The sequence below is a fragment of the Anas acuta genome, chromosome 19 (assembly GCF_963932015.1).
Source record: "Anas acuta chromosome 19, bAnaAcu1.1, whole genome shotgun sequence".
NCBI lineage: Eukaryota > Metazoa > Chordata > Aves > Anseriformes > Anatidae > Anas > Anas acuta.
Window position 1 is genome coordinate 2,005,952 of NC_088997.1, and position 26,828 is coordinate 2,032,779.

Below are 26,828 nucleotides of genomic sequence, written 5' to 3' on the forward strand. Positions count from 1 at the left end.
AGCAGTCCTGCCGGGCTCCCCGCACCAGTAATGGCAAATAAGGGGCCAACAATGTTCATTTTAAAACAACTGTGCAGAGCAATGGGAAAGCAGAACCTTGTAAAGTTTCTGCCAGCTTAGTCGTTTGTTGAAAGCAATAGGAACAACAACAAAAAAAAGATGCAGCTGTATGTGGATTTAGAAACAATGAGAAAAATGTGAGAAACCCAGACTACAGGTTTACCAGCAGCTGCTCACCTTTATTACAGCACTGTCACTCCCTTGGCTAAAAAAACCACTCTGCTTATTAGTGAGGAACTCTAAAACATTTGCAAATTACCTCTGTGGGCTTTTCTAGCTACGTGTGCATCTGTAACTGGAGACAATAAACAAACAATTATTGTGGCATGAAGGTCTACTCACAGCACCCTGACGTCTTAACACAAAATCCTTTCAAAAGCTCAAGCAAATTACCTTCAGCATGTCTCAGAGAGCTGTAACATTACGTGTCACATTAAAAAAAGGTGTTATCATTAAGTTATCTTCCGATCATTTTTAAAAAGCAGTTGTTTTTTTGCTTTTTTTTTTTTTTATAACAAAATCACTGTAGGAAATCAAAAGAGAGAAGCTGAGCACAGGTTGCCAAGTCCAAGTGAAGAAGTAAGACCACAAACACCAACTGCTTTTCCTCTTTAGTGGTAAAAGTGCAAAGTCACTCCACTTCTGAACAGAAAGTTGTCAGAGCTGCATTTTACCAACGTAATTTCAATACTTTATATTTTTTCTCTTCTTTATTCTTTGGACAGACATGATAAATCACATCATTTTTGCCTTCTTTTTCATATATGTACACTGTACAGTTACTGTAAACAGCATAAATAATGAAAAGGTTGCTTCTGTTTCAGGTCTCTTTTTACATTTTACACTGCATTCTGCTTTGACACAGAAACAAGACATTTCTTTTCCTCTTTTGAGCTGCCACACATTAACAGCTTAGCACCATTTGGATTTCTTGCAGTGCCAGAGGAATTTTGTACTGCATCTCAAACTGCATTTTTAAATCCTCCCCAAAACACTTTTTGATATACAATTTCCTGTAATCGATTTATAATGTAAAAATCTAACCTGCGAGGTGAAATCTCTGGACAGTCACTTTTTAAAAAATATTGTATTGAAATTCAGTTTTGTATAAAATAGGCATTGACTTGCGTATTTTCTGATATCCCATTAAGAGACATTTCAAATCAAGCTTTAAAACGTGTTATTAACCATCTACCCAGCCATTTGAAAGATACATGCCCGTGATAAGAGTATTGTATTGCCATTAACCTGTGGGATGGTTCGAGACATCTCTTACTCACACAAAACTCTAAATGCATCTAATTAAAGACACAAGATCAGCTGTCCATATTAATCACTCACCAGTTTAATTAAGGTAAACCAGCTTGTCAGAAAGCCAGTCTTCTCTCTATTCTTCACCAGGATCGACTTTTAATAGTTCACTAGATTAGTAATTACTTGTTTATGGCATTATCAAATACCTGAGAGAGGAAAACACACTATGTGCCCAGGAACTACTTTAGGCCTACTCCTGGTTGGGACTCAAGGATGTAAAGAATGTTACAAAGCTGTGACTTGGGAAGATGTACAGCCCAGCAGAGAAACAAATTGAGCTACAAGTATCTTAACAAGAGAGTCAGAAATGCATTTTGTGGTCACGCAGATGAAAGGAGGAATTCTGAAGGCTAAATTGGGAAAAAGAGTATTAGCAAGATCTCCTCCTCACTTTGAAACACCCCATCTTTCACACAGGGTGTGAGAAGAGGGCAGGCACATGCAGTGCCACCCTCCAAGGAACAAAAATGAAGTTACAAGGCCTCAAATCAATTTTCTACATCAACTCTTTTCCTAAATAATTATGGTATAAACAAGGAGTGGAGCACGACTTCTCACTACGTAAGCTCACCCAGCCCGGGAGCAAATCCCAGACACAGAGTTCAGTTCAGACACAGAGTTCATTGCAGCACAAGGCAGCAGCTGAAGAAGGGCAGTCCTCTCCAGCGCCGTGCCAGTCCTGCCCCACAGACTGCTGCCATCGCTGCTGCAAGACTCCAGGTCCCCATCCCCTGCAGCTCTGCTTAGCTTCTGGAAGTTGTGGTGATCACAAATGTGACTGATGGTGTTATAAAAAGCGGGGACATACAACAAAACCAGGGGAGGAGGGAGCAGGAGAGCAGAGGGAGCAGGGATTATGCAGATTCCTAATTCTCTGCAGGCACACCTGCTGCCATCGGTGATGAACTTTTTTTCTGGGAAGAGCTGCGACCGGCGGAACGCTTAGCACATGAGCACTAACCTAATTCCTGTTGGAAATAAACCAATTTCCACTCTCCTTTACTAGAGTATTTCAAACTAATAATAAAATCTCCACTGTAGCATGGCAGACCAGCAGCTCTTGGGTAGCAGGCTGGAATCTTAAGTCTTAATGCTGCAATATCAGCTGTAATGAATTCTACATAAATGTGACTTCTGAAAATTTAGCCTTTTTTCTTCCTGAAAACCATGTATGCACGAGAGTTTAGAAGAAATGGGGTCTGGCCTCTCACTGCTGTCACTAATGAGGATCTTTTTGGAACAACTTAACCACGCTCATCCAGTGCAACCTAAATAAAAACGTTGCACTTGCAGCATTCAGTTTGGCCATGTATTACCTTTCAACATGGGCCACCACAAGAACACTTGTGACTGCTTCTAAAACAAGTGAGGAATGTGGGGAAAGGTGAAGTGGGATGAGCAGTGAGAGCAGAGTTAAATCCTGGATCACTGTAAAATTCCACCAGCCCCAGATGGTGAATTCCAGCAAATACCAGACCAGGTCAAGAAATTCTGGCTTTCCTCTCATTATAGAGCTCTGGATTATAATCTATAACACAACAGCAGAGCTACTTTAATTAATTTGTGCACATTTATCAGATCTCGTTCATTTTTAATTACTTCATTTCACACTGAAATATACAGGAAGTTGGTGTCTCATGTCCTTCTTATCCAAGTTTTTACCTTTAATAAATCACACTATTTGATACTAAATAATAATCAAAATAAACAATCATAAAGTGTTTTTCAGAAAAATGAAAGCAATACTAAAAAAGTCTGTACCTAAATTTAAATAGAAAGAAAAAAGCACCCACTGAAATGGACGCAGTCTTTGCAATAAGTGTTATGCAGAGGTCAGTTTCTGAGCACCTCAGCTCCAGCAATCAGAGCCGTTGCTGCTGATTGCTCCTGAAGACCGAGTTCCCTTTCTACATTTTATTTGTACGTGTACACACATGCATGCACACACACCCGCGCACACAAAAGCACTGCTCAGTTATGACCCATCTGAAAGAAAACACATTCTCCGTATTGTCAGCGCTCCATTGTAATGCACTCTACCCTCTCTGAATGCAATGTTCAGCTTCAGCTTACCACCCTGACAAATAAAGGAAAGCACTTTATGAAACCAATTTAATTGGGAGGTGACAGAAAACATACAGCCATTTTCTTTAGCCTTATCACTGAATTGGCTTCAGCTCCAATCTCTGCCAAATCCCACTCAACAGAAGAAATTAACCAGGTCAGTGGAACAGGTGCTGCGCGGTGTCTGTCAAGGGGCTGGCATCCCCACAATTACTTGCACACAATGAAGCAGTAATCTTTACAGATCATCTCTCCCAGGAAGCATATTGGGGACGGGAGGAGAGGAGAAGGGTGGAAGGGAGGGAGGGAGGGACGGGGAAAAAAAAAAAAAAGGCAAGAAAGGAAAATGAATGTGTAGCTGCCTCGCAGCTCAGCAGATGTCTGTGCGTGATGTACGAGGCTAGGATAAGCTGTCGTAGCCCGCTGCCAAAGTGTAGTAAGTGATTAAAGCCTCCACCAGGCTAAGCACCATATTTAGAGTCTATGGGGTTTCGAAAGTTGCACCCATTCCTTGCTGTGCTGCCAGATGTTGTTGGCTGGTCCTGCTCCTATTCGGCGCGCGCGGGAGGCAGCAGTTGGTACAGCAAGGAATGCAATCTGGAATGTTTCCGGGGGTGCCGTACATTAAACTGGTGTCACCCATCCTTCACCTCTCCCGAATGCTGAAACAACTCCAATTTGCTGCCACTTCCCTCTTGGGAAATGGCCAAGACACAGTTGTGCCTGGCAGACCCATTTGTTTTACTCAGGTGATTCTCTTCCCTCAATGACCTCTATTAGTTTAAGTTTTAATTTAGATTAACCCCAGCACCCCAATTAACCAGTGAGGGGAAAAGCTAAGCTGTGACTAGTCATAATTCTGAAGTGAGGATTTATCGAAGTTAAAGTTATTAAAAAGGAAGATGGACCATTTGTCTATTGCTATTTTCTTTAAAAAATTTAACATTGCGTGGCCAGTAAGCACAGGTCCAAGGACTGCCAATCACAGCTATTTCTCCTTGACCACTTCACTGTTTTATTATACTTCCTTAATTAGTTCTGTGTTCTTATGGTCCACTTGAACCTCAAAGCTGGGCTTCAGGTCCACTTGGCCCCCACATTCTAGGTCAGCGTTATCCCTCTGCGTAACAGACTGGGGCTCTTCAACCCCTGCTGCCAATCTCCATTTTAAAGCCCATGCAGATGATCCCAACATCTTCACTCACCTGTGAAACATGATACTGGCAGAGCTGTTTTACAGTAAGTGCACAGGTGTGGAGAACAGCGAGCGTGGAACACCTTCCTGGCCCTGAGGCAGTCTGCCCCGAGCAGGTCCCTCACAATCATGAAACACTCAACAGGTTTTTAGAATTGCCCTTATTCTACGCTAGTTGAAGTCTAGTGCAAAATGTTCTCACACTTCAGCAACAGCAGTAGTTGGAAGCGTGCTGAAAACTTTCTTGGAGGGGGAAAAAAAGGCTGCATTGAATTTCCTTGTAATTCCTACCCATAAAACACAGACAAGAATCACCAACTTAACGTCTCATTTTGTTCTTCTTTAGTCCTGGCTCTGAACATGAAATCCCAAATTTTGAAAGTATTTGCATGTTCCTGGGCAGATCAGTTATCAGAGCACAGCCACATGGCAACAGCTCTTTTCCACCGCCTAAACACTTTGCTAGCCACTTTAATAACTATTGAGATCAGAAATTTCTGCCTTTCTAATGATATAATTGTATTTGTTTAGTCCTGAAGTTAAAATGTTCTGTAGATCATCAGAGCAAAACTAGTTTTTTCATGCACTGGAGTACGACTTACAGTGAATCATACTCCTCAACATATGGCAGTTTCAGTATTTTATAAAGCTGGCACTGTCATTTATTAAATAAATTACAAACACAAGGTTTCCCTAAGCTTCAGCCTCCACATGCTTGGTGCAGATTGCTCATTTCTAAGAATTCTGCAAATAAAAAGAATAGCTGGCCCCAATCCAACCTGGCACAACTCCAAGAGAAGTGCTATAGAAGCCCCGCAGTTTTTTTCATCCTGTAGGTAGATGAGATGATTTAGGTTGAGATGAGAGTAACTGAGGTGCTTTTGAGAATCTACTCGAATCATTTTTCATAACTGGACTCTACCCACAGCAGCACGGTCACCTTTGGAGAATTCAGTGATTTTTTTTTCTTGCGTAGCAATGCTCACCAGTGAGAACTACAGACACAGGCCTTCTCCTGCAGCCCTGACTTGAGCACAGCAGTTCCAGTAACGGCAGTCAGTTTACATCCACAACACAAGTTTGAGCTCACACAGCACTACGCTGAAAGTGGAGAGTGAAATCCTTGGGGGAATCTCCAGAGACTTCAGATGTTACAAGAGATGACTGATCAGAGAAATGCAGACCACAGAACTGACTGCCTTGGTTTGGTAAATGTTAAAACCACCACGGATTTACTGCCACTTACCTGGTGGTAGAAGTCATCATCATCAAAGATTTCCTCATCTATGTCCTTCAGGTGCCTGTTGGAATCAGTCTGGGGAAGGACTTCCTAGAAGCACAAAGGAAATACTGAAGGCTCGTACGTGCATGTTTCTGTCCCCAACTCTGATGAGTTCATGTGTAGCAGCTCGTAAACACTTGAAGATCCGAAAAACTGGAGAAAAGCTCCCATCATAACAAGCTTTTAAGGACTAGGAATACATTTAAAGGCAAGGCAGAAATGCTGCCAATGTCAAAACAGATTTATGACACCTTTACTGGGAAATAAATAGGACTATACAAAGTCTTTCTGGCAAAATACTACAGATATTTTTAATGTAATGGCAAAAATATATCTTGCAAGTGCAGTAACTCTACATGATCTCTCAGAATTGAGTATTTATTCATTCTTAAATACTAAATTAATAACAGACTTACTACTACCATACTCCGTAGGTTACATGCAGTATGATTTTCTGGGTAAAGACTCTAAACTCCAGAGTAAAAACAAAGTTTTGCAGTTGCTGCTTCAAGAAGCTGATTTAGTGACCATCAGTTCCTACAGCACAATCACAGCCCAAACATTGTTTTCCCCTGTCAGGAGCTGGCACAGGAGATAATGCAAACGCCATAAAAATGGAATTGAAATGTCTACATCTTTTTGTTAGCCATTACATTACACGAATCAACACTCAGATAGGTCCTCCATAAATCTCTCCCAAACAGGGATATTACCTGCTAAAGGCTCGAGCTAATTGTTTTGCAGAGTTTCACTGCTTCCCCAGGATGGGTTACATAAACAAAATACCCTTACCGAATTTTCAGGCAGAGATTCAGGGACCGGAGGAGATTCCTGTTCCTTCTTTCCCAGCACTTTATACACTGATCGCTTGGTCTGTGTCCGCCGTAGCAATCTCTCTTTGTCCATCATAATATGATCAATCTGAGTCAAGATTGAACGCTCAAAGGCACCGAAACCCTGCAACAACATTAACTAGTGTCAGATAATGCAGAAAGCTTTTCCTCAAGGCAGCAGTGTTCCTCTATCTTTCCATGTCAGTGGATAAGCAGAGAGCATTCCAGGAGGAGGGGGTTTGGGCTTTGTTGCAGGATTTTTGCTAGGATTTTTTTTATTTGTTTCTCTCTCTCCTTCCCTTCCCAACCTGAGGCAATCCAAGGCCTGGCTTAATAAAATGCTTTTGCTGTTCTGGTTCAGATGAACTTCTCGATGATTAATATTAACTCACAGACGCTAGGAGACCCGGGACATTAGGGTGAAATGATTACCCATTGTATTAAAGTATACACTTTGTGGAGGAGGAGGGCCACAGAAACCCCTACCAGTTCCTTGGTAAAACACCAGCAGCCTGCTATCAGCAAGCTGCATTTTCAAAGAACTTTCTCGCTGCTAGAGACCAGTGAAGGTGAGATGGGAGAAAAGCAATACTACACGAAAGGACAGTAAAAAACTTTGGGAAACCATTTCCCCTGAGAAAATTTTTTCCTGCCCATCCCCTCAAAACAAAGAGAAGAGAAGCTAATGCCTTTGAAACTTGAGAGCTAAGATTCTTTCCAAACTCCACTAAGGCTGGGGAAAAGAATGTACCTCTGTGTTTCATTCTTACTGCTCTAACACTTGGCCTAGCTTGGAATATCCGTAAGAGAAGACTTCCAAATTAACTGCTGTGCCACAGCCCTCTGCTAACGGCAAGCACGTCAGCACATGCAGAGACTTGCCTTGCCCATTTTGCCAGACGCCAGCTTGGTCTTCTCGTGCCACTTCTGCAGGACGCTGTTCCGGTACGTCCTGAAGTCAGCGTACCGCTTGGCTAGGAAGTCCGGGTAGTCCTCCATCGTCAGCTTTCGCTTGGGGAGGCGCCTCCTCTTCTCCTGAGCTTCCACCACTTGCTCTTCATCGCTACTGCTGGGAATTTCGTCATCGCTAGAAGAAAAACACAGACTAAACACCCTGTGTAAAGCAACGTGTGGATTCTTAACAGCCCCTCCACTACAACCCATGCTCATTCCACTCCGTGGTGATACTTGTGGGAAGGAGGCACGGTGTAACCCCTTCTCCACTGTCAGAGGTTACAAAACAGGCTAGGGAACGTAAATGTTCATGTGTCTAGCGTGCCTGTCACCCAAGAAAGTTGTGCATTTTCCTGCTTAGCTGGACTGCAAAGGACTCAGAAAGGTCTCGTCTTGTTTTGTACTCACCTCTCAGGTTTTGATTGTTTTCCATCTACCAGGTGCCTCGTGCCTGGGTACTGATAAAGGAGCTCATCCTGAATGTCCACCAGAACCCGCAGCAGCGCCTCCACAGCTTTACAACCTGCAGAGCAAGAGACACAAGCAAGGATTTTCCACAGATTCTTTGCTTTTGGTGAAGACCTCGCTGAATTTCTGCCGCAGCTATTGTGCGTAAAACTGAATGTTTTTCTCTAAGTAGTTGTGAGTTTAACTTTAAGCTGATTTATAACTGTTAATGTCAAACAACACCACACTAAAAAAGAGCACTTCTTTTCTGGAAAAAGAGGGCAGGAGGGAGGGGGGACTGCCTTCTGAACTTCTGCCTGGCTGCACAGCGGGAGTACACTGATCTAATGTTTCATTGACAAACATTCAGCCTGCAGAGCCTAAAGGATTAACACATTGAAGAAACACAGAAATGCGTGCAGAAGGGTTTCACGACACACACACGACAACCTTTTTGCTGACTAACTCTTTTCTGGCCTGTGTGTTGTGATAGATGCCAGCTCCAGTCAAATATTATGACGCAGCACAAGGGAAAATGTGTATACACACACGTCCCATCTAGGCTTGACCTCTCCCCTTTCTTTCTTGTACGTAATGCGCATGGTATAGGGAGCAGAAGGAGGGAGAGCAAGAAGAAAAAATGAACTCCTGCAGGGCTGTGACTATTGCTGGTTTCCATGCCGCTGTGCTCGCCACGCAGGAGGTATAAAAATTAGATTGTAAGTAAAATTAAATGTAGCAAGATCTGATCTACGAGGCAAAATTAAACAATGGCCTGGCAAGTTTGATGAGAGGATTCTGATCAGAAAAGCAGAAACACAGGCCACAAATCCTGACGGTAGTTCTGATGTTGCCTACCCAACATATCTGGCAGTTTTCCTGTGTCTGTGTAGGTGCAGAGCAAACAATCTCTGTTCAACGATCTCATGTTCTCCGTGGACACGCAGCGAGCTGTAGGGAAGGGTTACCTGCACACCGCTGCAGCATCTGTTCTGCAGAAATAGTTCTTGTGTGGCAACCAACAAGCCTCCCTGCAGAACGCTGATCTAAAGCAAGTGTTTGTCCAGGCCTGCACCACCTCTGTACGTTGCCCAGGAGGAGCCCTGCAGGCTGGGGGGACGCACCCCGGAGCTTCCCAGCAGCTTCTCTGCCAGTTCCTACGCTGACGTGAAGCCAATGGGGCTGTTCTGCTCAGCTCCCAAAGCTGCTTCTTGCTTTGTAGCCAGCGTAATGGGATGGAGGGAACTTTGCACCACTTGCTTTTTGCTTTTTTTTTTGTTTTGTTTTCCCGGAGGACACAGAGCTCATGAGCAGAATGAACAGCAAATCTTCATCAGCTACAAACACACGGTGCAAGAAGAAATCAGCGCAGACATTCGGAGGTCTCAATCTCCCTTGCGTTACCACTGTGATATTGCCTACTTGTCACCGTCCTCAGATAAATCACAGCCTGGCCTCTGTAACAGGACTGTCACGGAGAAGACGCTCTCAGATTTTTGTTGCAGATCAGCAGCTGGACTCAGCCTCCCCCGGCCCGCGGTTCCTTACAGATACGTTCCGACAGCTCTTCCTGTAACCCATTAACAGATCGGGTTTGCTGTACTTGTACAACAGCCGCGTGCCAGCACCAAACAATTCCACGAGACAGACAAAAGCCCTTAAAACTGCATTTGTTGTACGTGTCTGAGCTCAAGCAGCATTTGCAGAGAGAAGTGCCCCCACCCCACCCTGACTGCACAGCTTACAGCAGCAAAACCTTCCCGACTGCCTGCGCCACAGCTAAATGTCCCCAGAGCTTCCCAAACTGTTTATTTTCTACCCGCTGCCTACCCTCCAGCAGCAGTGCTAATGCACCCCAGGCGGCTTTGATCCTGTCAATTACAACTGGAGTAGCACTCCAGCTCTTCTGGGGTATATCAGGGCCACGGCGAGCAGGCAAGGAATAAAGACAGGCTCAAGCTCCCCCAGGCTCTGAGATACGGACCCCAAGAGAAGTGGGGATGGGAAGCAATTTTATTTAGAGTGAAGGGGATGGAGAGGGCAGGGAAGACAATGGCCATGTGTCTAACCAGGTGGGAGGGCTAATTATTGCAGACAGTGGCTTCATCATGAGCCTCTTACAGCTGGGTAATTTCCTGCTTTCAGTTCTTGGGTATTTAACAGCATTACCGGATGGCGTTGCTGTTACCGTTGGGTGCTTAAGTGTGCTGGAAACCCAACGTCGAAGCCAAGTGTCGCCCTCCCTGCCTTCCTCCCCCCCAGCCCAGCCCTCCCCATCTCGCAGTTAATTCCTGGAGGGACTCTTTGCTTCCCCATCTCCTCGCCTTCGCTTCCCTCTAATGCCCTCGTCTGCTTTTACACCGCCTGCGCTGGGGAGAAGCCCAAACCCACTTGTGAACGAAGGCAGCGTAAGAGCGAACCGTTCCATAGCTGCACGCTGTCATCTTGAAGGAAAGCCAGGCACTAACCCTCCTGCTCTCCTCCTCCCCCCAGCACATAATTTCTTTTAACGCTGCTCCTCATCTGAAACAGACAATTAAACAGAAAAGTCACAAACACGGAGCTGCCGAGCACACCGGCGCGTTGAGGCAGCCACCAGGCCTCTGCCTCCTGCTCTGCTCGCAGAACAAAGCCCACAGCGCCTCGGCACAACTCACAGCTTCACCACCCGTCCTGACGTGGGACCAGAAGTCGTCAGTGAGACAAACCTCACCCCAGCTCCCTTTCCAGGAGTCACTCCAGCACAGCAGGCTGTGTGTCTGAGGACAGGTGGCTCAGCACGCCCCTAAACCCAAAAGCAGCTGGAGCCCTTCGTGGTGTTCCAGTGTGAGACACCATGATCCCCCAGCCAATTCCTACCCCACGCGTAGAGAGGGCACCAAGCCCCAGGACAACATCACCCTCCTTCTGTGAAACCTTTCCTAAAGCTGCCCTTTGGGCAAGGAGCAGGGATGCTGAGCGGATCCCCCTGCAGGCTGCTCCCCCAGCACAGCACGCGGGGCTTGGCTGCAGCTTCCAGAGCCGCTGTGGCAAGACGCTCACTTGTAGGAGTCACTTTGAAGAGTCCACGGGAGCCCCTTCATTTTGTGTAGAGGAGTGAAAAAGTTGTTCCAGATCCAGCAGACAGCATATCAATCCAGCACAAAAGCTGGGCGCCGGTATCAGTAAATCAAAGTGTGCCTTTCTCTTAATACTCCCTCATACGTTCTCATTTTATACATCCCCTCACCCAGCCAGAGAGTAGCCCTGGAGTATTTAGCTCCGTTCAGGGATAGCAGTGCCATGTATCAAAGTGTCAGGAGACCCACCAGAGATGAAATCTGTCCTGCTGCTCTCAACCCACAAAAATCAATTCTGTCAATGCCAGTGCTTACAGACAACCCCGCTCTGCTGCTGGCACCCCCCTGGTACGGGGCTGGCTGCAGGGCCCCGGCCCCACCACACACGGAGGGCACCTACGCTGCTGCCAAAACCCCAGCAGCAGGGAATTGTGACTGTGATGGCCTCTGGACCCCTCCCGTGGCTGTAAATCCAGCCCTTCAACAGCAAGGCAGCTTCCTGTGCAGAAAAATCCCGGCGCTCCTTCCCGTGACCTCTAAAATCGGGGTCTCGCTGCGTCTTGCCAAGCAGCTGCGGAGAGCAGCAGCTGGCGGGGAGCAGCGGGGAGCGGCCTCACGCAGAGACGCTTCGAGTCAGTGGAAAAAAGCAGGTGCCTCGAGGGCACGTTATCCAAGGTATTCATGGAGAGCCAACCAGTGGGATTCCCAAAAGGGCTCCGCCAGGCAAGCTCCTCCCTGCCTGGCTGCGTGCCTCCACCCAGCAGGCTTGGATGGTTCGGGTTGGGGGTGCAGAGTGCGGCACTCAGGGATGCAATCCTGAAAATTGGGGCAAAACTCCCAGGGTTTCACTCCACTGAGCGCAGGAGGAGAAGTGCTGGGAAAGGCAGCTGGGAACGAGCAGCATTGGGAAGCTCATGAGTAAAAGAGAGCACCGACAGAGAAACGTTGCTTTTTTTTTTTTTTTTTTGAGATTTACCCTCCCCGACCCACAGGGAAGGGTGGGAAACACTGCCTTTGGTAATGACACCACCGCCACGCCGAAGAACCAGGCACTGGAAGCACTGGGCACTGCTCGCTGTGCCTCCTGTCCCTGCACACCAGTACGGGGTGCTGGGCCCTGCTGGGCCATCCGCCTACGGACCGGCGGAAATTCAGAGCCCGACCAAAGCTGGCAATTCACGACTTTTTCCCCTGAATTAAATGCGAGGACCTGGCACCACAGGAATATTGTTGGCACGCGAGCTTTTCATTTTCCACAGACCTCCTCAGACCAGACGAAAGGCTGGACCAAGGCTTGACCAGGGAGTTCCCCCTCCCCGCGGGCACGGTGCCGGCACGCAGCCGCGTTGTGTAGACGTAAATAGGGAGGCGAAGCCAACCTGCTTTATTTTAACAGCTGCAAGTAACAAAAAGCATCGTTATCGGGCACACGTATTTATCCCGACGCTCAGATGAAGAGGGGAAATTCTCCCTGCTTGCAGACGACCGGGGGACAGGAGTTAAACTCCAGGTCAGAGCGGCACTCGATACGCTGGCCTGAGAACAATACTTCTCATTCAAATCCACAAGCCAGCCACTTGCACTAGTCATCCCCAGCAATTAATCCCCCAAGAAACACGTTTGATTAAATCTTTTCAAGCAAATCCTTTGCTTTGCTTTTGTTAGTTCACTTCTTGTCAACATCTATTAAAATATGCCTTTAATTCTCCCACAATCTTAAAAAACACCGATTCCACTGTCTTCAACTTTAATCAACTGTATGGCCGGCATTTTTCATTTCATAATAATGTGCTGTTTGGAATTCAAGAGGCAGGCTCAACATCAATCATTCGGCAAGAATTTTTCCACTGCAATAAATATGCAAATGAGGAAAGCCAGTCAGTCGTATTTCAGGCCCGACTTGCTAGTGTTTTAAAAAAGACACAAATTTATTAATTGCCGTTGGCCAGCGGAATCCTATTACTTTGGGCATTGATTACAAAGCTGTGTGAGTGATTATTGTGCAACTCGCAGGCTATCCAGGCATGAGGAAAAATTATTAAAGCAAGGCAGAGATTATCAACTCAGAATAACAATAAGCCTTAACATTTTAGGCCTCTAACTTCTCCAACAAAGAATTACACCACAGCTCCACTGTATCATAATTCTGAAGTCTGTCAGGAGCACTTTTGGAGCTGGCTCCGTGTTCCCAGCAGCACAGCAGTGGTGGGAGCCTGGGAGAGGCGGGGGGATTCCTGCAGGTACCGCACCCCAAGCACGGGGCTCTGGACAAGGACCCTGCTGGTATTCCCACCGCAGAACCGAGTACCAGGAACACCACGGACCAGCAGGATTGTCACTGTCAGCAGGCAGTCTTCAGATTTGCACCTCCGTGTGTCTTGGTGCCCCAGAAGCTTAAGAGACAGGAGCTACGAGGCCAGCCCAGACGGAATTGTAGGCTGGCTGCTGTGGCAGCAGAGCACTATCAGATTTTTTCCAAGGCGACGTCGCTACGTGTACGTTTCTCATCGACTTGAGCTGAAGCCGAGCACAAAGCGCTTGTAAATCTGTCCAGGTTGTTTTGGGAAATAATGGGAGTACCTCTCCCTTCGCCCTTCCCAAAACACCGAGCTCCTGGCTTCTTATCAACTGAGGGGAGGAAAAAGGCCGGCTTTGCTGCTGATTGCGATAAAAAGCCCTGCTCCACACCAAAGGCCCAATTTGCTGCTTCCATTGGAATGCAAATGATGCAAAAGTTTCTGCAGAGGGGAAAATTTTATTCCTTCAGCACAAAGGAGCCAATCCTGCACACCGCTTTCATAGGCTCCCAGAGCTGCAGAACGTACTCAATTGCTCCCTTTCACTCCGATCTGACTGCATTTGACAGTAAGAACAACAGGATCAGACACAGATGAGTTTGCTAAAAGTAAAGAAAATAACTGGATGCTACAATGGAAGAAAAGGCCTGGTATTCAGGGATTTTATTAGCAGGGGCTGGGGGAGGGGGAGAGCTGAGAAAGCAGAGACAGAAACCCCTCCACGAAGTTCATGCTCTACTGACTCGCCTCAACCGTCATCTTTTGCTATCAGCCAGAGGAGGGAGGGACGGGGCGTGCAGAAATGAGATTTATAAGAACTGATGTTTTACATTACTGTAAATGCAAAGAGGCTGACACCACGCATCCCAGTCTCTGCCAGGCAGGAGTCCCCAAGAACATATACGAGAATGGGAACAGAAGAGGAAACGTGAAATTTCAGCTATCTAGATACCACGGCCAGAAGGGAACATTAGCCCATCCAGACTGACCTCCCCACGTAACGCCAGGCCATTAATTACATTTATCATGACAAGCAGTGAGGTTCCATCTCAAGGTAACCAATTGCCAATTAATTCGAGTTAGCTGACATTCGCACACGCTCGTCTGGATGCTCCATGAGCCTTTGTTTCCCTGCACCGTGTTTGTGCAGTACACAGACCAACATGCACAAGTATTTAGCTGAACTCCATTTAATTAGCTATTAATTATCTAGAGAAACTCAAGTGTAGGCAAACCCATTTGATGTTCTTGAAGTGTGTAATCCCATGGTCTGGAGTTCGGGTGTCTCAGGCCAACACCTACACACTTTCCGACCAGCTCTTGCACGAGAATTTAAGACAGCTTTAAAATAAACCTCGCACGCTCCCAGTGGCCAACACATATGGCTCTGGAGATAACCTATAAAACGGGAGCCTTTCAATTTTAGCCCATCTGTACAAGGGAAGCACACACGAATTCTGCTCAAAAAGACGAAATACCACAGGCTAACAGCCTTGACAATCAGTGGAGAAGGGCAAGTGTTTTTTCCTCTGAAAAAAGCCCCAAACTCCGTGTTCAATAAATAGCCTGTGCTTCTCCGCTACCTCCCACACAGAATTGCTGAGCGATTCACAGGCAGCAAGGACAGGCCATAAAATACCTTCCTGGTATCTCGCACAGCCCAAATTCTGCACTGGGACTGCCACGCACAACACCTCACCCCCCACTGCCCGACTGAGCCCTACAAGTGCAATCTGTGCCTTTGGCTAAAGTTTGGCACTTCGTATCTCTTCCCTCTTCCTTCTTGGCACACACGCAGAATGCAAGAGCTCTCCAGAGCATGGGATCATCACAACAGAAAGTGAAAAAAAATATATATAGCCTGATTCATTCATTTATTTCAGTTGAGAGTAAAGTCTTCATTAACGTCAACAGGCTTTGGCTCAGTCCCACAAAGAGCTGAATAGATTCTTCATTAGATCAGAGAGGAAAGGTGAAATTTGGGGACACCTGCATCCACATGCATTTAAATCAAATTCAGCCCTGCATGAATTGACAAGCACGATGCTTTTGTATTCATAAAGTGTCTAGCCTAATACAATTCAATTAAAATGAACTACCAGTTTTAAGTGGGCTAGATCTGATCATGATAATTTACACTCAGGCTTGAAACCCAGTTCTGCTCTCACACATTTGCGCAGGCTCCCTGTAAAATCTTCAAAGCAGGAATATATTTAAGTCCATGATCTTGCCTAGCACCAATTAATCCTGTAACTGCTCTGTGCCTCTGGAAACTCTGTGTGATCTGTGTGTGCCTCAGCTCCTCCCCACAGCCCAGTGCCACCCACCCTGCCCCGTGTTACGGCGTTATCCTCTCCAGATGTCCACACGGCTGCACCTCCCTGTTAGAAGCGATCCATTGAGATGACAATAAAATTATGACAAAATTATTGGCAGCTGATTCCCGCGGGCTTCTCCAAAAAATCCCAAGCCTACATCGATAAAGCACATTTCACACGATGCCCTGTCTCCAACTAGACATGAAAATGACATCCAACGGGGAGCAGGGCAGAGGGCGAGCCCCCCAGAGCACACAGCACAGCTGGAGGAGGACGTTCCATCAAACACAGCCTCTCCTACAGGACGTGCACCAGGCTCTCCAGTATCTAAAGCAGACTTGATCTTATTCTAAGTTAGTCAATGCTTAGTCAGCTTCTTGGACATGACTTACACGGATGCTATAGAGAATACATCCGTGTGTATAAATATATTTTTAAAAAGATGAGAATCGGAGTAACAGAATATAGCAAAGGACCTCCATTAAAGACACTGAGAACATAAAAAACCACCAGATAAACCAGGTAACAAACAAAATCTGTTTCGAGTCCCTTTTCAGCAAAACATTACAGAACTAACACAGCAGAAAGTAAAGACACTCAGTGTAAAGCAGTCATAGAGAAACGTTACAGAAGTTGAAGCGTTTGGACTGGAGCGCACTGCTCAGAACAAGAAGTCAGCTTCTCCCAGGTGCCAAACACCCAGCCCCTTACAGGCAAGTCCTGCAAATTTTTTTAAGTGCACCTCTTAGCTCCACTTTTCAACAAAATGTAATTAAAGAGCAACCGTTGGCTTGCAGCACCTGGTACATTTAATGCCTTCAGGAAATAACAAATCAATGTGCAACCTAGGTTCTCCAGCAACTGGCTCCAGTTGCAGGAACTGGCTGCAGTAACGGGGTGGAGAGCGAGCTGCCTCCTGCAAACTTCACGTGGAGTTCACACTCACTTCCTTCTCTCAGCAGAGAATGTCCCTGGATGAACAACCCAGAGAAACATCACAGCCATCAGGAAAAGAAGGTACACACCTGACTACAGAGGGTACAGATTAAAGCCCAACATCACTGTGACCTGGGAAAAAGTACACAATTTTCAGCAGAATCCTAAGAGCTGTGCACAGTTTTGTCACTCTTTGCAGCAGACAAGGCGCTGTGCTGAAAAGTTGAGGCCGCTGCCAGGCAGAGCTGAGGCTCAGTGAGCACATTAATAACCCAAGCAGGTTTGGGGATAATGGCCTTGCAAGCACGCGGAGCATTTCATTTGATTTTTTTTTTTATCTGATTCACTTTATTCAGGTTTATTTTCTTATTGATCACAAACCTTTGCATAACTTCTCCACAGCTCTACAAAGTGTAAATAACAGTTAATATTTGTTGTCACCACCTTTGTTCCTCTCATGAGCAAATTCATTCTTACAGACTCTGCCCATCTACCTTTTACCACACCTGGTATTTTTTTTTTTCCATTGCTTCAAATGGATTCATCTTGAGCTTACACTGGAGAAACCTGGGACTCCAGGTTTGAGAGACAAGTCAAAGACAAAAAATAATAATTCAACTGGTAGTTTACATTTCAAGGACCTATTTAACTCTTGGGAAGTGAAAGGACATACATGAAAAAATATACAACTACTTATCACTTTAAAGTCTGGCCATGCCCATCAGCATCTTGCCTTCCACAAGACTCACGTGGGTTTCCATATGCTTTTATTTACTCACCCCTCCAACTAAAACTGAAAATAACACTTTATTCCAATTTCATTTTTATTTTTGTGAAATATAAAGTATCACTGTCAAAATACTAGTCACTGAAACATCCCCAGCCAAGTGTTTTTAACCACAGCTGTAAAGAGACAGCAATTAAAGGAGATAGAACAGAGCTACACAGCCCTTTGAGGAACCACAGCTACCCAGGGCATATACACGTACAACAGCTTCCAGTCTTTGTTGATTGAGAGAGATCATTTCTTAAAGCTCTGGCTGTCCCCCCGCCCCTCAACTAGCTGTGTTGTGTTTTTTTTTTGTTACTGAATCAAGATTTAACATAACAAGCCCCAGACCTAGAGCTGTTTAATTCCTGACACTGGACATGGCTTCACCAACATTGCCTCCACCCCTGCTCTGACTCTCTCTTACCCTTGAGGTAATTTTTTGTGGCATTTTCATGAGATCTACTTCTAACCTTCTTCCCCTCTGAAAACAGACACGGAAATATGAATGGCAGGCATGCAATCTGTGCAGAGACACAGCGCAGAAACTTACACCTTGCACTCTTTTTCTATGTAAATAATGCAAGGATCCTGCGGGAACATGCCAGGGATTGGAATTTTTAATTAATGGGTCTCTTTAATGTGCAAATCAGGAGCAGATTGCAAATTCTGACTTGCATTGATTATGAAAAACATTAATTGAACGTGCAAGACCCCAAACAGAGGCAACATCTCAAGCCCTGGACTAGACTAGAAGATATGGTGCAAAAGAATACAAATATATCTTGGAGAAACAGACCACTCCAGGCAGCAGCACCTCAGGAACGTAAGCTGTGGGAGTTCACGTGTGCAGTGCATTAAAAATTTGCGCTGCATTCAGAGCGCAGCCACTGTGATTTCAGTATTAAAAGACCACTCAGACTTTCTCCGTGGATGCAAAGCAGGAATAAGCACGAGCTCCAAGAACACAGTTTGGTCTCCAATTTGTATGTAAAAAGGACACCGGAAAAAAAATCTGGAATATAATTAAAGATTTAAAAAAAAAGGAATGAAAGAAAAAGTAAGACAGTGCAAACAAAGCAATGCTGTCTCTTTAAACAGAAATTCATCCTATATAAATTATGGCCATAAACTTTTCCTGCAGTGCAGCCTAATTAATTCTTGTTCTATACACAAAGGGAAATGCTGGGTGACAAATGGGTGTGAAGCCTGAAAGCTGCCAGGTCTGCAAAACATTTTCTACTTCAATTTATAAGCAATTTTGCAGTAAATCATCCACCAGAACCTGAGATCTCAGGAATCCAAGACTGTCCAAGGCACATTGTATCATTTTTTATTTTTTTTATAAAAGATTACAAAAATAAATTAAACACTTGAGTTTTTGCAACCTCCAATTTCAGAATTTGGCAAACACGCACGACCTTACCATTTTTGCTCAGATTTGGCTGTAAACCTGCACAGATCATTGCTGTCTACTCCTTTACACCATTCTGCTGAGTCCTGTAGGAAATCTCACTGCTGCTGCCACTAGCTGCATGGAGAGTTGTCACAAGTGGGAGATACCAAAGAGGGAAATACCTGGAAGTCTGTTTCCATTTCAAACCCCTCATCCTTCCTGTGAGCACGGAGTAGAAATTTCACGAGGAATGAAATAAAATGGGATAAACTACTGAAAGCATTCTGGGGCAACTTTTAAAGAGACTCAAGGGACTTGTACAGGCCCTCAGACAGAGCAGGGTGCTGAGAGCTCTCTGTGCCCTCTGGCCTTCAGCAGACTACAATTTAAACTGAGAGTCTGAATTTTTGGCACCAAGTACTTTCTGCGACTTTACACACCAAAATATTTCCTCCTGTTCAATGAAGAGCAGGAAAGCATGCCAACTTTATTTTGTGGATTCGGAAAAAAGTGCTGAGGCTCCCCTGAAAGAACAGGATCATCCAGTCCAAGACAGTGTCAATGTCACAATTAACCTAAATCCTGCCCAGGACTGAAGCACCTTATGTGCCCTGCAACCACCTCAACATTCAGTGTTTACAAAGTCTTGCCTTCAGCTCACACCCATCTTCAAATGAGTGATCTTCAAACCTTCTTGTGCACAATTTCCATTTTTTCCTGTCTGGAGAAAGGGATCCTACCCAGAAGCTGGTAACACAAGTGGGAGGAGAACTCAGAGTCCAGAAACATACACCTTGCCCACTACATCACCGTTTAGAATTGAGGAAAAAAAAAAAAAAAAAAAAAAAAAGATTATTCTATAGAACCCACCAAGCTCCTTGATCAGCTAAAAAATAGAACTTTTATTGGAAGCTGATTTACAAAAAGTGAGATTGTCCTCAGAAATTGAGGTCCATCAATTCAAGAAAGGGTTTAAATAAATGACAACACATCTTTTTGATAAGAACTTAGTTTCACTTACTGAATGGGCAGGTCACACCCACAACAGTACTATTCAATAAAAGCAACTATTGTGACCAACTTTACTGCACAGTTATATACAGATTGCATTTAAAAAAAATAAAAACATAATTGGAATGTAAACGTGGTCCCTTACAGAATACCCGCAAACACTAAAGAAGTGCAGTAGCACCAGAATGTTCCTAAATTCATTACTTCCCATCTGTCAGTCCAAGTGTTTCCTCTGCTAACTTTGCCCGGATCGCTCCAGCTCTATTTTCTTGCTGTCTTCACACCTTAAACACATACCCTGAACGCAGGTCATCAGGAATATCTGAGCAAACTACTGCTACTTCCTGTCCAGATTATGAAAATAGGTGGGCAGGGAATCACAGAGCAGTTATTAAGAGTGGATTTTCCTTTAACGTACTGAGCACCTGAAAGATTAACCTCTCTGCTGTACTGGGTACAATATTATACACCATGTTCGTGGACGTATTTTGCTTATGGGAAATATCAAAATGTCAACCATTGTTTCTGTTAAAGGTCTTTAATGATATTGCATTTTAGACCTGTAATGAAACATGGTGCTCGGTGCAGTTTGTAATGCATCTCATTAAATACATTAATAACATGCATTTCACTGAAAGGTCAGCTTAGTATTGCTGGGAGTTCGCCTTTTTTTCCTTAATCACTTCATTTAAAGCAGCAGAGCTAACTTTAAAATAGAAAGTGTCTCACCTGCTCTAACTCCAGATAAGCTGATTAGCCACCATGTTCAGATCAGGTATAAGCTGTACAATGATAGTCAAAACTTGGTGTAGGGGCAAGATTCGGGGTCAGGTTTGATCGTGGCAGAAGTTCCTAATCCAGTTTTATGATAACTGGTGCCATCCTAGGTCAAAACTTATCAAATGCACACTGCAGCACACATAAACTGGAGCATTAATAAATTAAATAGATCCATAACACAATGAAGCCGAGCACTTTGTGTTTATCAGCTGGAGTGTGCAGATTTTTTTGGCCATATTGGAGAACCAACAAGTCAGATCAGTATCATTAATAGTGATCCTAAAAAATAAACAGACGAAGGAGCTCCAAACCGAAAAGATATTTGCTGTTGGTTTGACAGCTCAGGCCCTCTCCTTTATGCTGCATTACTCCTGGTTAGGGCAAATCTTTGCAGTCACTGACCCAGCACAAAACCAGTACACACACGGCACCTCAGGAGAAAGAAGAATCCCAACTCTGCACCAAGCAGCAACAACCACAGCAATTATTTCTCAGCCCCAATATAAAACTTAAATTTGATAAGCAAACTTCAGTCTCCACGTGAAGTAGAAATAGCAGCAGGACCCGAGCTGAGGCTTACCAACGTTGAGTAAGTGACAAGACAGGCCGCCGACACAGATCAACGAGACTCACATATCTACACAGGTGATAGGAGACATTTTCTTTGCCAGGGGTAGGAAACATTTTATGTTTTATGTTTCCATAGTACCCAATTAATGATTAAGGCAACACAAACCAACAGCTAATACTACAGACACGTGCAGCTCAAAGCCCCCACTTTCCCATTAACGTTTTTGCTCACAGGAGAACATGGTGGCTACAGCAGTCTACCCAAAGCAAAAAGTTCAAAGAATACTTACAGCTCTCGACAGCCTTGTCAAATTCCTGTCCCCCTTCCTTCCTGAAGGCTGGGAAAGTATCTGGCTGTGGAAGACGGTTGACTGTTACGAGCGCCTTCTGCATCTTGATTCTCCCTTCCAGTAGTTGATCCCACAGTGCTTCACAAGAGAGAGAAAACAAAATTATTTAGTGAGCCACAGCACTTGCTCCTTCACCACTCTACAATCCTGTAACTCTGTGAATCCCAGAAAATCATCTCTTTGCTTCCCCAGTTAAAAGGTCAACCTGCAAATGGAGGTTGGTGGTCTGATAGAATCTATCAGCAGAAACTGCATCCAGCATTACGCTCCAAAGAGAAAGAGCAGCAGTATCTGCAGCACAGCACTAACAGTGCAGGAAGTCCCCGTCCGTACCACAAGTGTATTCAGTTCTGTCTCAATTAAGCCAGCAGATAAATACACTTCACAACATTAGATTTTGTATGAGCAGTGACACCAGTTTGCACAGCACATTTGGCGGAACATTCGCAAATGCCTGGGGCTGCTGTAGCATGCACGTGCAGTACGCCAACAGCATGTTAACGTGCTGAAGTGGCTCCTAACACGGACAGCTGCTACAGCGTCAGCAAGGTGAAAGTCGTGCCACAACACACAGCAAACATGCACAAACCTAGCTGATTCTTCACCGCTTTTCCTTTTTCTACGTCTTCAGTCTCTCGTCCTTTTGAGAACGTCATCACGCCCCCATCATCCTCGTCGTCTTTGGTGTCTTCTATATCGCTGTGGTTTTCATCCTCATGTTCCTCCTCATCACTTCCTTCTTCCATGCTGGCATCATCCTCATCTTCCTCTTCACTGCTTCCTACATCATCCATCCCCTCTGTAAATTTCTCAAAGTCAGTGATATTCTGGAAACTGAACTTTGGTGCCTTGACCTGTGCAGATGGGTCACCCTCTTCATCATCTTCCAAGTCATCCTCCTGGTCACTGCCAGCACTGCTGAGCTTCTCCTTTGTTTTACTGCCTAAGCTGCCATCGTCCTCTGCATCTTCACTGCCACTGTACCATTCATCTAATGTTTCTTCAGCTGTTAATTAAAAGAGAAAAAAAAAAGTTATTTACCTAACAACAAAATGTGTCACTTTGCAGTATGCACCATCAGTGGCTACTGCTTTGAGCTCTCTGAGCTCCAAGCTCCATTCTACTTCCTGCTTTGACTAGTTCATGGAAGCACAAGGCCATATCCACAAAGAGGTCTTAGCTCTCATTTTCTGTAGCAGCGATTAGTGTACACTTGCTCACAGTCCTCCCTCAGTCTGAGGAAGTGGACCTTTTTTCTGGGATCTCCCCTTCCCTCAGGCCCAAAAATATAGCCTGAATTTCAGGAAGGCACTTCAAGAAGGTCCTCAACTTAATTGTACCTGCTTGTTGCCCTGTAACGGTGATCTGAGGTTCATCATTTCGGTTCAGACAGCACTAACTCAGTGTAACATGCTAGCATCAAATTCTGAGCAGTCCAGTGAAAAGGGGAAAGAAATGAGATTTCTTACCAGGTTCTTCTTCAGACAGAGCATCTCCCCAGAGTTCCTCTTGCAAGGCTTTCCGAGACGTAGCTTTTCCACTATACCTTTTATCAGCTTCTAAGAGAGAGGCTGAAGCTTTTTTCCGTATATTACCAACAGGTAAAATGTCATCTGCAGTTTCATCCTCAAATTTGTCAATCACTTTAGCAACTGTAGCTGTAGGGAAAAAAAAAAAAAAAAGGAGGATGTCTAAACTGAACTGAATTTCAAACTGGAAAAAGTAGCTGCAGAAAGAAGCCATCCTCTTCTGCAGAAAGTACAGAGATGAGTATTTGTTAATAAATGCCTTTTAAAAAATAAATAAATAAATAAATAAAATAAGCATTGCCTATACTCACACCTTCTTCCCTGCCTCTCATTTCAGAGAACCTGCAAGAAGCACTAGACCAGCAAAGCCTACCCAAGCCCCTCCATGGGCCCCTGAACTTAATGGGGGTCTCATGAAAAGTGTGGTCCTCCAGGTGGAGATCTCAGTGAAGCTGGAATGCCTTTGTCCACCCCACGCTTACAGATTCAAAGAGGAAAACTGCAATTCTGATGCACTTTGGCCTCTTGTTACATATCTGAGTCACATAAATATGTAAACACTTCAGAATGGCTAAGCAGAGAAAATAATCTCACTGTGATTATTGCTCTCTTTCATACCCATCTTCCCTCGGACACAGGAATGGAGCAGTCCAGCAAAAGGAACTCATCACACCATATTCCTTTCTTATTTTCACTCATGTGCAAGACACCCTGTACGCAAAATTACAGGGTTAGCTTTGTTCAACCAATTGAGTGATCCAAGTGGCTGAACATCGCTAAGTGCTCTATTAATGCCTGTTTGCAAATGTTAATGCCTCCCATATAGTGCTTGCTTGGGGCAGGGGAGGGGGGGCAAAAAAAATCTGCTCATAATCAAAGCAACAAGCTGTGGCCTCAAGTCACTCCAACTACCAGAGGCTGGCAAGATGCTCAGCACCAAGGAACACCTGGGCAAGAGGGGCAGATGCAGTCTGTCCTGTGGCACTCTGCAGACTGTTCCAGAGGTCTCGGACTATGCTAAAGTCTGAAAATAAGTCATAATTATTAAAAACAGGAAGACGTCTCTGCTGGCTACATCCATTCCCTCAACAGTAACTGCGCTGTGGCTTATCTTAGCAGACACTAGTGCTACCTCCTACACCTGTGCAGAAGAACGAGGCCAGCTGGCACAACGCTTACCAGGACTGGTGCCTAGTACCTCCTAAAGCCAATGTCTGTCAGTGTGTGATGATGAACTTGCTGCTTCCAGCAGTGAATATTGCTACTTCCATCACTCAGAGCAGCGCCTCGTACCCACAGCACCAGGAAAGCCCCGGGCTGTGTCACGCTGCCCACGCCTGCCTCCAGCCACGGACGTTTATGGTGGACTACCAGGAAGAAGATCGGCCCCAGCGTGGCTCCTTTTTGTCTCTTATCCTGGAAATTTCCAGCTGGATCCACTCCCTGGCCTGTCGCAGCCCGTGGCAGGAGCCCACACTGTCGCTGCCCTGAGGTGACTGGGGTGACCCCGGTCCCTGAGGTGATGCCAGGCTCAATCCTTGAGGTAAACTTGATTCCTGAGGTAACCCTGATCCCTGAGGTAATCCTAGCCCTTTGGGGTGACCCCGGGCCCGATCCCTGAAGTAAACTTGATTCCTGAGACAAACTTGATCTGTGAGGTAACCCTGATCCCTTGGGGAGACCCCAGGCCTGATCCTTGAGGTAAACTTGATCCCTGAAGTAACCCCGATCTCTGAAGTAACCCCAAACCCTGAGGTAATCCCAGGCCCAATCCCTGAGGTAAACTTCATTCCTGAGGTAACCCTGAACCCTGAGGTAATCCTAGTCCCTTGGGGTGACCCCTGGGCCCGATCCCTGAAGTAAACTTGATTCCTGAGATAACCCCAATCCCTGAGGTGATCCCAGTTCCCTGAGGTGATCCCGTGCCCGCTCCCGAGGTGCCCCCCGGTGCCGCCGGGTGGCGCCGCCCGAGCCCCGCGTGCTGGGGGCCGCCCCGCTCCGGCAGGGGGGGGCCGCAGGGGGAGCTCCGACCTCCCCCGCCGCTACCGGAGGACACCGCGGGGCACAGCGGGGACCGCGGGGCAGCTCCGGGACCGAGCCCCGAGCCCCGGGCCACCCCCACACCCCCCGGACCGGCTGAGGCGCCACGTGCGGCCCCATCCCGTCCCGCACCAGCCCGTTCCGGCCCGTCCCACCCCGCCGCATCCCCGCAGGTACCGAACCGTCCCCCCAGCCCTCGCACACCTTCCTCCGCGTCGTCTTCGGGGTCGCGGAGGCTGGGCCGGGGGTTGAGCAGCTCCTCCAGCTGCTGCGCCAAGGGCGCCGCCATCTTCTGGAGGAGGGCGGGAGGGAGGCAGGGAGGCGGGCGGGGCTGAGGCGGGGCCGGGCTGGGACCCCCCCCTCCTTCAACCTCCCCTCACAGAGCCCGAGGCTCGTTCCCGTGCCCCTGTCCCAACCCCTCATCTGACAAATGTCCGCGTTAGGAGACGCGGGGCGGTTTGGGAAGAAATTATCAGCACAAAAAATAAACGCTGAGTTCCCCCGAGCAAGCCCAGGGGTGCTGGGGGTGTGTGTGGGGGTGTGTGGGGGTGCTGTGCCACACAGCCAGCCCCTCTCCCCTTCTGCCCGTCGCTAAAATGGGAATAATGATGGTCGATGTACCGCTCTGAGGCGTGAGGAGTAATATTTGCCCGGTGCCCTGCAGCCAAGAGGCACAATAATGGTGATTAGCTGCTCAAAAGCACAGTCGTGTTACATAATGCAAAGCTATTCCTTTATTTATTGCACAGGGTGAATTAATCCAGTTCTTGTCCCATGTGGTAAATACGCCGTGGTCTGTGTTTAAGCCGCTGTTCCTGTCACGAACGTGGCACCCAAAAGGCAGGCGCTGCCGCTCGGCCCAGCTCTGCCGGGTGATCCCTGCGCCACATCGACACCAGGCCCAGGCCCTCAGGGTTTTGCCTGCTTCCAGTTTCTCCTGGTGGCTTTTTGGGGTTTGGTGGCCTCAAAACACAAGATTAGAGGTGAGATTGGTGAATGGTTATGTGTGAGGTTGGCACAGCCCCAAATCAACACCTCACATTGGAGATGTAGATGTGGGACTAAATTTCACATCCCCAAATGAACAACTGAGCTGAGGCGGGCAGGGTGGGCTCCAGTATTTGGGCACAACCAGCACTTGGGCTTTGCCTGCGTGACAGCAGCAAGCTGCAAACTTCAGCCAGGGACTGGCTCAAGCCCTGGCTCCGAGCTGAATTGAGCAGGCTGCTTTGCTTGCTCATCCCCTTCTTGTCAACACAAGGCTCTTCCCCGCTGCTTATCTGCTTTTGAATGCTATAAAAATTAATCCAGACATGCATTCTAATTAGAATGCAGAAACGTAGGAGCCAGGCAGCGGTGGCAGTGGCGCACGTTTCCCCGTTACTCCAGGACCCAGCTTTATTTCCCCGAAGCAGGAGCGTTCAGTGCAGCCGGTTGTCCTACAGAGGGCAGAGGAATATCATTAATTACCACTGCCTCCTGCAGCCCCGGCAGTGCTCTGCTACCTGCCAACTTCAGCTGGGGCTGGGAGCCCCGAGAGGCACCAAGGTGGAGGGAGACTGGGGAAAATCAAAACAAAACAACAACAACAAAAAAAGCACACACCTCTTTCCCCCCTCTCAAG

General features: G+C 46.3%; 1 protein-coding gene across 2 annotated transcripts in view; it reads right to left on the minus strand.

The window, feature by feature from the left end:
* The window catches only part of AATF (apoptosis antagonizing transcription factor), a 49,199-nt gene extending 23,647 nt beyond the window's left edge, over window positions 1-25,552 (minus strand). For both annotated transcript variants that reach the window (XM_068655946.1, XM_068655947.1), the window contains exons 1-8: window positions 25,409-25,552; window positions 23,105-23,293; window positions 22,225-22,641; window positions 21,576-21,713; window positions 8,111-8,225; window positions 7,631-7,835; window positions 6,708-6,872; window positions 5,880-5,963 (exon numbers count right to left, since the gene is read on the minus strand). In XM_068655946.1, coding sequence (XP_068512047.1) covers window positions 5,880-5,963; window positions 6,708-6,872; window positions 7,631-7,835; window positions 8,111-8,225; window positions 21,576-21,713; window positions 22,225-22,641; window positions 23,105-23,293; window positions 25,409-25,493 — 1,398 coding nt within the window. In that variant the 5' untranslated portion in view covers window positions 25,494-25,552. The remainder of the gene's footprint in view (window positions 1-5,879; window positions 5,964-6,707; window positions 6,873-7,630; window positions 7,836-8,110; window positions 8,226-21,575; window positions 21,714-22,224; window positions 22,642-23,104; window positions 23,294-25,408) is intronic.
* Window positions 25,553-26,828: the final 1,276 nt, after the last annotated feature.